This window comes from Salmo trutta, chromosome 5 (assembly GCF_901001165.1).
Source record: "Salmo trutta chromosome 5, fSalTru1.1, whole genome shotgun sequence".
Taxonomy (NCBI): domain Eukaryota; kingdom Metazoa; phylum Chordata; class Actinopteri; order Salmoniformes; family Salmonidae; genus Salmo; species Salmo trutta.
This window is the reverse complement of record NC_042961.1, coordinates 42,933,983-42,948,272: the sequence shown is the minus strand read 5'-3', so window position 1 is coordinate 42,948,272 and position 14,290 is coordinate 42,933,983. Positions and strand designations below refer to the sequence as shown.

At 43.3% G+C, this 14,290-nt stretch overlaps 1 protein-coding gene across 5 annotated transcripts in view; it reads right to left on the bottom strand.

Moving 5' to 3' along the window:
- Positions 1 to 14,290, bottom strand: part of LOC115194217 (serine/threonine-protein phosphatase 2B catalytic subunit alpha isoform) — a 103,060-nt gene that overhangs the window by 6,706 nt on the left and 82,064 nt on the right. For 3 of the 5 annotated variants that reach the window (XM_029753701.1, XM_029753702.1, XM_029753704.1), the window contains exons 10-13: positions 11,740 to 11,811; positions 10,057 to 10,083; positions 5,967 to 6,051; positions 80 to 177 (exon numbers count right to left, since the gene is read on the bottom strand). In XM_029753701.1, the coding sequence (XP_029609561.1) occupies positions 80 to 177; positions 5,967 to 6,051; positions 10,057 to 10,083; positions 11,740 to 11,811 (282 nt within the window). The remainder of the gene's footprint in view (positions 1 to 79; positions 178 to 5,966; positions 6,052 to 10,056; positions 10,084 to 11,739; positions 11,812 to 14,290) is intronic. The other 2 variants (XM_029753703.1, XM_029753705.1) reach the window with 1 other exon arrangement.

Sequence of the window (14,290 nt, the reverse complement as noted above, 5' to 3'; positions counted from 1 at the left end):
CGGAACACGGTGGCCTGGGGAGTGTGAGGGGTGTTGTGGGCTAGGCATGGAGGTCCAGGGTGTGTGTTGTGGGGCGTACCATTCTGGAGCTTCTCCTTGCCTCCGGACAGCACTCCACTGGGCAGCATGCCGGTGGGGGTCAGCCCTTTCAGTGTCAACACACTCTCACTCTCCTCCCTGCAGGGACAACAAAGAAAGAAATGGAACTGGATTAGACTAACCATGAAGTTGTTTATTAGCTCAGTGTTTAGGAAAGTTATTGCTCCTATTGCTTCAGCTGTATGAAATGACAATCAAGCCATGAACTTTCTCAACGTTCAGTCTCTTGACCACGATGATTCAGGATGTTGTTTTTAAATTGCTTGTTTTTTTTGCTGTTGTTGTTGCTTGACATCACTTTGAAATGTCTTTATTTAATGAATAGTGCTATAAAAGTTTAAGAAATTATTATTATTATCTATTGGGAGTTGAACCAGGAAGTGAGAGGTTAAACAGAAAAAGGAGCACTGAACAGGAAGAGTTGAGACACAGGAAGAGCTTTTCACTATTTAAAAAGTAACTGTCCAGTGCTTCAAGATTTCTATGAAATATGACCTATAATTAATAAACATTTGAGTGAAATAGTTTTCCTTACAAAAAATGGTAATTAAGTTTGTTAAAAAGCAGATTTCCTGTGTTTGAATGTTGTAGGCGTGTCCCAACAACAGAATGGTGTGGGCGTATACCAGTCATTCAAAATATTCATTCGAGTCGACCGCTGATTGGTCAGCTCAGCCAATGAGCCAACATGACATCATGTTTGAAACAGTCTGTTTGCGATACAAGTTTGAGGTGCTTTTTCTCCAATTTAGGCTTTGGCCACAAATACGTGCATAGGATGAGTCAACAACAGAATATTAACTTTTAAAAGTGAAAATTTCACTGGACAGTTACTTTAAGAGATAATTGGGGACGAGGTTGGTCAACGCACCATGCCAAAAATAAGTATTTAATCAAATACAGTATACGTTAATACATAAAGAATTTTGGCCTATGGTAAAAGGTTTTCATTAAAGCCTAATTCAATTCAAATCAAATCAAATTGCATTTGTCACATGCGGCAAATACAACCTTAACGTGAAATGCTTACTTACAAGCCCTTTACCAACAATGCAGTTCAAGAAATAGAGTTAATAAAATATTTACTAAATAGTGACTATGCATAGATAATAAACAGCGAGTAGCACCAGTATGAAAACAAAAGGGGGGAGGGTTCAATGTAAACAGTCCGGGTGGCCATTTGATTAGTTTAGCTGTTCAGAAGTCTTATGGCTTGGGGGTAGAAGCTGTTAAGGAGCCTTTTGGTCCTAGACTTGGCACTCTGGTACCACTTGCCGTGCGGTAGCAGAGAGAACAGTCTATGACTAGGGTGACTGGAGTTTTTGACAATTTGTTGGGCCTTCCTCTGACACCGCCTAGTATATACAGTTGAAGTTGGAAGTTTACATACACCTTAGCCAAATACATTTAAACTCAGTTTTTCACAATTCCTGACATTTAATCCTAGTAAACATTCCCTGTCTTAGGTCAGTTAGGATCAACACTTTATTTTAAGAATGTGAAATGTCAGAATAATAGCAGAGAGAATGATTTATTTCAGCTTTTATTTTCTTCATCACATTCCCAGTGGGTCAGACGTTTACATACACTCAATTAATATTTGGTAGCATTGCCTTTAAATTGTTTAACTTGGGTCAAACGTGTCGGGTAGCCTACGCAGGCTTCCCACAATAAGTTGGGTGAATTTTTTTACATTTTTTTACACCCGCCCATTCCTCCTGACAGGGCTGGTGTAACTGAATTAGGTTTGTAGGCCTCCTTGCTCGCACACGCTTTTTCAGTTCTGCCCACACATTTTCTGTAGGGTTGAGGTCAGGGCATTGTGATGGCCACTCCAATACCTTGAGTTGGTTGTCCGTAAGCCATTTTTCCACAACTTTGTAAGTATGCTTGGGGTCATTGTCCATTTGGAAGACCCATTTGTGACCAAGCTTTAACTTCCTGACTGATGTCTTGAGATGTTGCTTCAATATATCCATATAATTTTCCTCCCTCATGATGCCATCTATTTTGTGAAGTGCACCAGTCCCTCCTTCAGCAAAGCACCCCCACAACATGATGCTGCCACGTCCGTGCTTCACGGTTGAGATGGTGTTCTTCGGCTTACAAGCCTCCCCCTTTTTCCTCCAAACATAACGATGGTCATTATGGCTAAACAGTTCTATTTTTCCTTCACCACACCAGAGGACATTTCTCCAAAAATGTCTCTGGCTTTTTTATGGTGGTTTTGGAGCAGTGGCTTCTTCCTTGCTGAGCGGCCTTTCAGGTTATGTCGATATAGGACTCGTTTTACTGTGGATATAGATAATTTTGTACCTGTTTCCTCCAGCATCTTCACAAGGTCCTTTGCTGTTGTTCTGGGGTTGATTTGCACTTTTCGCACCAAAGTACGTTCATCTCTAGGAGACAGAACGCGTCTCTTTCCTGAGCGGTATGACAGCTGCGTGGTCCCACTGTGTTTATACTTGGTACTATTGTTTGTACAGATGAACGTGGTACCTTCAGGCGTTTGCAAATTGCTCCCAAGGATGAACCAGACTTGAGGAGGTCTACAATTTTTTCTCTGAGAACTTATTTTTTTTGATTTTCCCATGATGTCAAGCAAAGAGGCACTGAGTTTGACAGTAGGCCTTGAAATACATCCACAGGTACACCTCCAATTGACACAAATGATGTCAATTAGCCTATCAGAAGCTTCTAAAGCCATGCCATCATTTTCTGGAATTTTCCAAGCTGTTTAAAGGCACAGTCAACTTAGTGTATGTAAACTTCTGACCCACTGGAATTGTGATACAGTGAATTATAAGTGAAATAATCGGTCTGTAAACAATTGTTGGAAAAATTACTTGTGTCATGCACAAAGTAGATGTCCTAACCGACTTGCCAAAACTATAGTTTGTTAACAAGAAGTTTGTGGAGTGGTTGAAAAACAAGTGTATGTAAACTTCCCACTTCAACTGTAGGTCCTGGATGTCAGGAACCTTGGCCCCAGTGATGGTAGTGCGTACGGCCCAGTATCTCAGTAGCGCCTTCCGGTCAGATGCTGAGCAGTTGCCATACCAGGCGGTACTGCAACCGGTCAGGATGCTCTCGCTGGTGCAGCTGTAGAACGTTTTGAGGATCTGGGGACCCATGCCAAATCCTTTCAGTCTCCTGAGGGGGAAGAGGTGTTGTCGTGCCCTCTTCACAACTGTCTTGTTGTGTTTGGACCATGATAGTTTGTTGGTGATGTGGACACCAAGTAACTTGAAACTCTCGACCGACTCCACTTCAGTCCCGTCGATGTTAATGGAGGTGTGTTCGGCCAGTCCACGATCAGCTCTTTTGTCTTGCTCACATTGAAAGGTTGTTGTCTCTGACCTCCTCCCTATAGGCTGTCTCATCGTTGTCAGTAATCAGGACTACCACTGTTGTGTCATCAGCAAACTCAATGGTGGGTGAACAGGGAGTGCAGGAGGGGATTAAGCACGTACCCCTGAGGGGCCCCAGTGTTGTTGCAGATGTGTTGTTGCCTACCCTTACCACCTGGAGGCGACTCGTCAGGAAGTCCAGGATTCAGTTGCAGAGGGAGGTGTTTAGTCCCAGGGTCCTTAGCTTAGGGATGAGCTTTGTGTCTACTATGGCGTTGAATGCTGATCTGTAGTCAATGAACAACATTCTCACATGAGTGTTCCTTTTGTCCAGGTGGGAAAGGGCAGTGTGGAGTGCGATCGAGATTGTGTCATCTGTGAATCTGTTGGGGTGGTATGCGAATTGGAGTGGGTCTAGGGTTTCTGGCATGATGGTGTTAATATGAGTCATGGCCAGCCTTTCAAAGCACTTCATGGCTACCGACGTGAGTGCTACGGGGCGGTAAGCACTTAGGCAGGTTACCTTTGCTATTATGGGCACAGGGACTATGGTGGTCTGTTTAAAACAAATAGGTATTACAGACTCGGCCAGGGAGAGGTTGAACATGTCAGTGAAGACACTTGCCAGTTGGTCCATGCATGCTTTGAGCACATGTCCTGGTAATCCGTCTGGCCCCACGGCTTTGTAAATGTTGACCTGTTTAAAGGTCTTGCTCGCATCGGCTACGGAGAGCGTGATCACACAGTTGTCCGGAACAGCTGGTGCTTTCATGCATACTTCAGTATTTCATGCCTCAAAGCGAGCATAAAAGGCATTTAGCTCATCTGGTAGGCTTCTAGTTGTGAGTTTGTTATTAAGTCACATGATTTTGAACTTTCAAATAGCTATCCTGTCAAGTACAATGTGCTGACTTCTGCCTACGATCATGTAACTGGGCACATAAAATACATAAACATACAGTGCATTTGTAAAGTATTCAGACCCCTTGACTTTTTCCACATTTTGTTACGTTACAGCCTTATTCTAAAATTGATTCAATCGTTTTTTCCCCTCATCAATCTACACACAATACCCCATAATGACAAGGCAAAAACAGATTTTTTGAAATATTTGCAAAAATATGAAATATCACATTTACATAAGTATTCACAGCCTTAACTCAGTACTTTGTGGAAGCACGTTTGGAAGCGATTACAACCTTGAGTCTTCTTAGGGATGACGCTACAAGCTTGGCACACCTGTATTTGGAGAGTTTCTCCCATTCTTCTCTGCAGATCCTCTCAAGCTCTGTCAGGTTGGATGGGGAGCATCGCTGCACAGCTAATTTCAGGTCTCTCCAGAGATGTTCGATTGGGTCCGGGCTCTGGCTGGGCTGCTCAAGGACATTCAGAGACTTGTCCCGAAGCCACTCCTGCGTTGTCTTGGCTGTGTGCTTGGAGTCATTGTCACATTGGAAGGTGCACCTTCGCCCCAGTCTGAGGTCCTGAGTGCTCTGGAGCAGGTTTTCATCAAGGATTGCTCTGTACTTTTCTCCGTTCATCTTTCCCTCGATCCTGACTAGTCACCCAGTCCCTGCCGCTAAAAAACATCCCCATAGCATGATTCTGCCACCACCATACTTCACTGTAGGGATGGTGCCAGGTTTCCTCCAGATGTGACGCTTGGCATTCAGGCCAAAGAGTTCAATCTTGGTTTCATCAAACCAGAGAATCTTGTTTCTCATGATCTGAGAGTCTTTAGGTGCCTTTTGATAAACTCCAAGCGGGTTGTCATGTGCCTTTTACTGAGGACTGGCTTCCGTCTGGCCACTCTACCATAAAAGCCTGATTGGTGGAGTGCTGCAGATATGGTTGTCCTTCTGGAAGATTCTTCCATCTCCACAGAGGAACTCTGGAGCTCTGTCAGAGTGACCATCTGGTTCCTGGTCACCTCCCTGACCAAGGCCCTTCTCCCCCGATTGCTCAGTTTGGCCAGGTAGCCAGCTCTAGGAAGAGTCTTGGTGGTTCCAAACTTCTTCCATTTAAAAATGATGGAGGCCACTGTGTTCTTGCGGACCTTCAATGCTGCAATGTTTTTTTGGTATCCTTCACCAGATCTGTGCCTCGACACAATCCTGTCTCGGAGCTCTACGGACAATTCCTTCAACCTCATGGCTTGGTTTTTGCTGACATGCACTGTCAACTGTGGGACCTTATAATGACAGGTGTGTGCCTTTCCAAATCATGTCCAATCAATTGAATTTACCACATGTGGACGCCAATCAAGTTATAGAAACATCAAGGATGATCAATGGAAACAGGATGCACCTGAGCTCAATTTCGAGTCTCACAGCAAAAGGTCCGAATACTTATGTAAATAAGGTAACCTTTTTTTCGCTTTGTCATAATGGGATATTGTATGTAGATTGATTAATTAATTTAATCAATTTTAGAATAAGGCTGAATACTTTCCCGAATGCGCTGTAGGTAGACAGGAACTGCACACCTAGACATGCATCGATGATTCCCAATAAATACCTGAGGACAGAGAATACCCTGGCCATCTTGCCAATGGCACGGATCTTGTTCCGGATTACCTCCTTGCGTGCAGAGGCTGTGGCACCTAAAAGACACAAACACACGCACACACAGACATGCGCACATGCACACACACAAACACACACACAGTTGTCAGGGTCAGACAGTCAGGCCGTTTCCAACCATCACTGCTTATCTGGGTGAGTCATTTTCTTTAATGTGTCTTCACTACCATACATGAGCTGGTAAAACCTAACACAAAGTTGTGTTTTGTGTCTACATATGTGTGTGAGTGACTACTACTGATAGAAAGGAATCCTACCCTAAATGTTTATGTAACATTTATTTGACACTTGAATCATTGAGCAGATGTTTTTAGCACAGGAGTCATTTATAGTAAATGTGGGCCTCATAACAAAATCATACCACATAACAAAATTATACCACATCAAAATACAGGTGGAGTGTGAGAGATGGAAATGAACGCGAGTGCTTAGAAATATATGGAAAGAGAGAGAGAGAGTATGCAGAGAACAGTGAGACTCTAGTGGAGTGTTTTCCTTTGAACGAACCACTAGGGGGAGTATTGAGTATCCCTGCGCAATGGTGATGTCTTTTCTTGTCAAGATATACACTGAACAAAAATATAAAACGCAACATGCAACAATTTCAAAGATTTTACTGAGTTACAGTTCATATAAGGAAACAAACCATAAAAAAATGTATTCATTAGGCCCTAATCTGTGGATTTCAACTGACTGGGAATATCTGTTGGTCACAGATACCTTTAAAAAAAAAGGTAGTGGCGTGGATCAGAAAACCAGTATCTGGTGTGACCACCATTTTCCTCATGCAGCGTGACACATCTCCTTCACATAGAGTTGATCAGGCTGTTGATTTTGGCCTGTGGAATGTTGTCCCACTCATCTTCAATGGCTATGTGAAGTTGCTGGATATTGGTGGGAGTTGCAACACACTGTCGCACAATGTCGATCCAGAACATCCCCAACATGCTCAATGGGTGACATGTCTGGTGAGTGTGCAGGCCATGGAAGAACTGGGACGTTTCAGCTTCCAGGAATTGTGTACAGATCCTTGCGACATGGGACTGTGCATTGTCATGCTGAAACATGGTGATTGTGGCAGATGAATGGCACGACAATGGGGCTCAGGATCCCGACACAGTATCTCTGTGCATTCAAATTGCCATAGATAAAATGCAATTGTGTTCGTTTTCCGTAGCTTATACCCATACCATAACCCCACCTCCACCATGGGGTAAACTGCTCGCCCACACGACGTCATACACGCTGTCTACTCTTCTCCAGTGTGCCAGTGGCCATCGAAGGTGAGCATTTGCCCATTGAAGAAGTCGGTTACGACGCCAAACAGCAGTCAGCTCAAGACCATGGTGAGGACGACGAGCATGCATATGAGCTCCCCTGAGACGGTTTCTGACAGTTTGTGCAGAAATTCTTTGGTTGTGCAAACCAATAGTTTCATCAGCTGTCCGGGTGGCCGGTCTCAGACGATCTCGCAGGTGAAGAAGCCGAATGTGGAGGTCTTGGACTGGCGTGGTTACACGTGGTCTGCGGTTGTGAGGCCGGTTAGACGTACTTCCAAATTCTCTAAAATTACGTTGGAGGCGGCTTATGGTAAATAAATGATCTGGCAACAGCTCTGGTGGACATTCCTGCAGTCAGCATGGCAACTGCACACTCCCTCAAAACTTGAGACATCTGTGGCATTGTGTTGTGTGAATTAAACTGCACATTTTAGGAACTCCCAAGTGGAGCAGTGGTCTAAGGCACTGCATCGCAGTGCTAGCTGTGCCACTAGAGTTTCTGGGTTCGAGTCCAGGCTCTGTAGCAGCCGGCCACGACGAGAGACCCATGGGGCGGCGCACAATTGGCCCAGTGTCGCCCAGGTTAGGCGCAATAGTGACTCCTGTGGCGGGCCGGGCGCAGTGCATGCTGACTCGGTCGCCAGGTGCAGAGTGTTTCCTCCGACACATTGGTGCGGCTAGCTTCCGGGTTAAGTGAGCATTGTGTCAAGAAGCAGTGCGGTTTGGCTGGGTCGTGTTTCGGAGGACGCACGGCTCTCGACATTCGCCTCTCCCGAGTCCATACAGGAGTTGCAATGGGACAAGACTGTAACTATCAATTGGATACCACGAAATTGGGGAGAAAAATGGGTAAAAAGTAAAATAATAATAATAACTGCACATTTTAGAGTGGCCTTTTATTGTCCCCAGCACAAAGTGCATCTGTGTAATGATCATGCTGTTTAATCAGCTTCTTGATATGCCACACCTGTCAGGTGGATGGAGTATCTTTGCAAAAAAGAAATGCTCACTGCCAGGGATGTAAACTAATTTGTGCACACAATTTTAGAGAAATAAGTTCTTTCTGTGTATGAAAAATTTATGGGATCTTTTATTTCATCTCATGAAACATGGGTCCAACACTTTACATGTTGCGTTTAGATTTTTGTTCAGTATAGATGTTTGAGCACAAAGAATGGTCTATATCAGTGGTCACCAACCTTTTCTGAGTCAAGATCACTTTCTGAGTTTTTTTTATTACATGACTTAAAAAAAACATAAGCCTATGCAACATTAACCAATTAAAAACAGTTCTGTAGCAATCAGGTTTGTGCAGTAGGCTATAGGCCCAATACATTATCGCTGCATATTGGCTACACTTGAATTGCCCTGCCAATGTTGTTCTTCTCTGACCATTTTGAAATTATATTTCTAAACGTTAGATATGATCAAACTGGTAATACATAATTTGTTGTATTACTTGTGAGGCACAACTGAGTGAGCATAATAATTTGCTTTTTTTTACTGGATTGACGGCCTGCATCTCATAGTCAGTCTGAGCGGAGGGAGGGAGCACCGGTGAGGCTGCCTCTCACCCAACACACCGTCCCTCCTCTCTCCCGCCCTCCTCTGAGAAAAGGGGACACAGTCTTCCAGCTGATGGCGAAACTTAAGTCGCACTGCATTACTTCTGCCTCATGCACCAATTCATGCTGTTACTCCTATGATCAGAGAAAGTCCCAATATTCCTTGATATTAAAAAAGACACAAGTTGCAAATAATAACAATGCAAGCTTATCGAAATGCGCATGTTATGGCTTATAAAACTGTTGAACAAAGTTTTGACAGTGCTGAGTAAAAACACTCATAAAAACAGCAGTTCTTTGTTGTATTCGTTGAGTCTGTCTCTAGTCATGGTTTTAAACGTTTTGAAATATCACATGATCAACTTTGCTGTGCGTTCGGGGCTTCTTTTTACAGTCCATGGCGCAAGGAAACTGTGCAGATACAGTGATCTGAGCTATCTGATTGGCCAGTGTTAGGCCTATAGGTGCACTTGATTTGCTCTCTGGACCTGGCGGGTAAGCAGAGTTCAACCTTCACACACATAAAATGGTTCAAAATGAGAACACTTTGCCTTCCCAGCGCTAGGGCTTCTGAATGAAGTGCACCTACCGTCAACAGTGAGAAACGAAAACAGGAACGCAAGGCTTTATTGTTGTTTTTTTTACAGAAATGTTTGCCGAACGACTAGAACTTCCTTGGAGATTGACAAGTCGATCGTGATCGACCGGTTGGTGACCACTGTTCTATATGGTGTGTTAGGACTGACAACACTACACTGTTTCTATTGAAGCTACAAGCTAGCTTTAATTCAATCAAGTGCAGATAACGACACTGCAGGAAAGCTATGTTGAAGTTAACCGTATTAAAACCAACACACCATGCAAGCTGTTTAACACGCAAAACTATACCTCTCCGTAAAAAAAAACTGTATAGTGTCAACATTCTGAGTGAACCTACAGCACAGCTTATCTGCGATTGATTGAATTGGGGTGGATGTCTGTATTTCTTTCTTTTTTTTTAGATCAATACATTTGACATTTTTACTGATCAATATCAACATCAGTAACCAAACTGAGCATAAATGTTACAACACATTTATGTATTGTGTTAGTCATTTGGTTCCCAAAGTGCATGTGCCTGAGCAAGCACCACCAAAAAAAAAGGTATATTGGCACACGACGGTAGAGCTGAGGGTTGTACCTTTCTTGGGGGCATATATTAGATGTCCTTCTCAAGAACACCCCCAGAAGAGAAAAGAAAAGATGACAGATCAGTGGATGGACGGCTGAAGAATTACAGAAAAAGCGAATGAGAAGGAAAATGAGGAGGAAGAGGTGGAGAGGAAAGAGGAAAGAGGAAAGAGGCAGCATAAAGAAAAGCAATGGATTATTAAAACAAAACTCTGGAAAAACAGAAAAGAAGGAAGACACATTAAATGAGGTTACCAAAGGTGTGAAATAATCACAGCATCGGGGAGAAAGAGAGAGCGAGAAATGAAAGAGAGACGGAATGAGAGTGAGACAGAGATGAAGAGAAGAGGGATAAATGAGAGAGCGAGAGAAGAGAAACAGAAATACATAATGCAGAGAATATGAACATCGACACAATGGATATTAAACTATGGAAGAAAGTAACTTAAGAAAATAAAATTAGGAAATGATGAGATGTTAGCGACTAAGTCACCAAAGTTGTAAGTGACTAAGGAGTGTCTGTCAACTAGTAACGTTAGGGTCAAGGGTTAGAATCCATGTTCTATACAACACCACTTCCTGCCATACAGGAAGAGGATACGACCTAAGCATTCCTTCCCCCTCACTATAGAGTTATGGTGACGTGTGTGACTTGGTAAGTAAGAGGCACGATGGAGTATCTAAAGGGCTTTTCTAGGAATGGGTGTTCCAAACCATCTCTACCTAGAGAATGTGTCCGTCCATTATGTTGTACAATGGAGCCTACTAATGTTAAATGGAACCCAATTGAATGAGCTGTAAGATAAGGAATGAATGGAATGAGAAATCAGGAGGCATTGTGTGTTCCACCCATAGATATGCAACCTGAACCAGAATTGTGGCACGTGTTGACTTTTGTAACAAACTGTGTTACATAGTAGCTAACAGCTATCCCCCAACATAGGATAAAAACATAGAATACAGGTATTGGCAAGATAAGGCCAATGGACAAAGATATCCTGGTGAGTAATGGTGTGTGTGTGTGTTTGGTGTGTGTGCACACGTGCGTGTGAATCCATGCGGGCATCTTGCACCGTCATGTTCTACTGTGGATCCAAAGAAAGTAAATGTAAAATGTATGTTGTCAGCTGATGAATGTTCCATCGGTCGAGGCTGCCCTCTAGTGGAAGTCTAGTCAAACACCGAGAGACACAACCCCATAATGATCTTTGTCCTTCCTTGCCCAATTGCCCATTCTCCGTGTCCATACAGTTGCTCCTTCCACTCATTTACTTCCACATACTCATTTCACCATCCCAAGGGTCATTCCAACACTCAGAGTGGAGTTAGCAATGTCATGTCATTAGCAAATCCATTTTCATACTTATCAATGGTTTAAAGTGGAGCACCTGCATGTAAAAAGGAGGAAGGGAATTGGGTGTCTAAACTGTCATGGCAACAAGGGCACACCTCCCTGTGAACCAGGGAATGCAACTTTGGTTTTATAAGTGGGGGGGACATAACTTTTTTTACATTTTTGTTATGCAGTCGGATAAACACTCCAAACAGTCTACCCGACCGCTAGGAGGCGTACGCATGGTCCTAAAGCACACCGTTGCCTCGTTTTGTATCACATTCCAATGATATAACTGGAGGGGGGGGACAAAATGTAATTTCAGTGAAAGTTGCGCCCCTGCTGTGAACACAGACTTACCATCGATCTCTTCCTCAGTCGTCAGCTCATCATTGGAGCAGATGCTTAACACGTTGACCAGCATCTCAGTGACTGCAGAGAGCGAGAGAGAATTGGTTTTCTACCCAAACACAGAACAACAGACCGCATACACATTACACATGCTAATAAACCAGCATGTTCATCAGAAAAACAGAGGGGAAGTATTTGCATGATTTGTTGATTTTAAGAATGTTTTTGATTCCATTTGGCATGATGGATTATAGTGCATTCAGAAAGTATTCAGACCCCTTGACTTTTCCCACATTTTGTTACGTTACAGCCTTATTCTAAAATTGCTTAAATGTATTTTTTTCATCATCAATCTACACACAATACTCCATAATGACAAAGCAAAAATAGGTTTTTAGAAAGTTTTGCAAGTTTATTACAAATAAAACCCCCATAAATATCACATTTACATAAGTATTCAGACCCTTTACTCAGTACTTTGTTGAAGCACCTTTGGCAGCGAATACAGCCTTGAGGCTTCTTGGGTATGAAGTTACAGGCTTGGCACACCTGTATTTGGGGAGTTTCTCCCATTCTTCTCTGCAGATCCTCTCAAGCTCTGTCAGGTTGGATGGGGAGCGTCGCTGCACAGCTATTTTCAGCTCTCCAGAGATGTTTGATCGGGTTCAAGTTCGGGCTCTGGCTGGGCCACTCAAGGACATTCAGAGACTTGTCTCAAAGCCACTCCTGCATTGTCTTGGCCGTGTGCTTATGGTTGTTGTCCTGTTGGATGGTGAACCTTTGCCCCAGTCTGAGGTCCTGAGCGCTCTGGAGCAGGTTTTCATCAAGGATCTCTCTGTACTTTGCTCCATTCATCTTTCTCTCGATCCTGATTAGTCTCCCAGCCCCTGCCTCTGAAAAACATTCCCACAGCATGATGCTGCCACCACCATGCTTCACCGTAGGGATGGTGCCAGGTTTCCTCCAGATGTGAAGCTTGTCCAAAGAGTTCAGTCTTGGTTTCATCAGACCAGAGAATCTAGAGAATCTTGTTTCTCATGGTCTGAGAGTCTTTAGGTGCCTTTTGGCAAACTCTAAGCAGGCTGTCATGTGCCTTTTACTGAGGACTGGTTCTGTCTGGCCAGACTACCACAAAGGCCTGATTGGTGGAGTTCTGCAGAGATGGTTGTCCTTCTGGAAGTTTCTCTCATCTCCACAGAGGAACTCTGGAACTCTGTCAGAGTGACCATCGGGTTCTTGGTCACCTCCTTGACCAAGGACCTTCTCCCCCCCGATTGCTCAGTTTGGCCGTGCGGCCAGCTCTAGGAAGAGTCTTGGTGGTTACAAACTTCTTCCATTTAAGAATGATGGAGGCCACTGTGTTCTTGGGGACCTTCAATGCGTTAGAAATGTTTTGGTACCCTTCCCCAGATCTGTGCCTCGACACAATCCTGTTTCCAAGTTCCTTCGACCTCATGGCTTGGTTTTTGCTCTGACATGCACTGTCAACAGCGGGACCTTACATAAACAGGTGTGTGCCTTTCCAAATCATGTCCAATCAATTGAATTGTCCAATCAATTGAATCTCAATGATGATCATTGGAAACAGAATGTACCTGAGCTCAATTTCAAGTCTCATAGCAAAGGGTCTGAATACTTATGTAAATAAGGTATTTCTGCTTTATATTTTTAATAGATTTGCTAAAATGTTTAAAAAAAAACTGTTTTCGCTTGTTACTATGGGGTATTGTGTGTAGATTGATGAAAACAATTATATTTAATCAATTTTAGAATAAGGCTGTAACGTAACAAAATGTGGAAAAAGTCAAGGGGTCTGAGTACTTTCCGAATGCACCGTATGCCTTCTTTTTTTGCCGTGGTATCGTTTTAGTATTGTTTTGATATCGAGAATCGTGACGGTATCGAGTTTTGTGATACTAAACCTGGTATCAGTATTGAAGTCCAGATTCTGGTATCGTGACAACACTGACACTGAGTAACTAAATCTGTACGAATAAGCAGTGACGCTTACTATTATTGTTATTATTGTTGTTATGATTGCAGTGATTATTATTCCAAATGGTAGAGGTAGTGGTAGTAGGGGTAATGGTAGTAGTTTAATGGTGGTGGTGGTAGTGGTAGAGGTAGTGGTAGTAGAGGTAATGGTAGTAGTTTAATGGTGGTGGTGGTAGTGGTGGTAGTAGTTGTAGTATTGATGATGTTCGTGGTAGTAGTAATATAGTGGTGATGATAATAGTAGTAATGGTCTTAGTAGGTAGTAGGTTGAAATATTGGTGGTAGTAATGATAGATAGTAATGGTAATGGTAATAGTAGTGATAGTTGTGGTATTGGTATAAATAACAGTGGTGGTGGTAGCATTCATTTTAGTAGTAATAGGGAAAGGGAATACCTATTCAGTTGCACAAGTGAATGCATTCAACCCAAATGTGTCTTCCGCATTTAAACCCAACCCCTGTTAATCAGAGAGTTGCGAGGGGGCTGCCTTAATCGACTTCACCGGCGCCCGGGGAGCAGTTGTCGTTGGGTGTTAACTGCCTTGCTCAAAGGCGTAATGGCAGA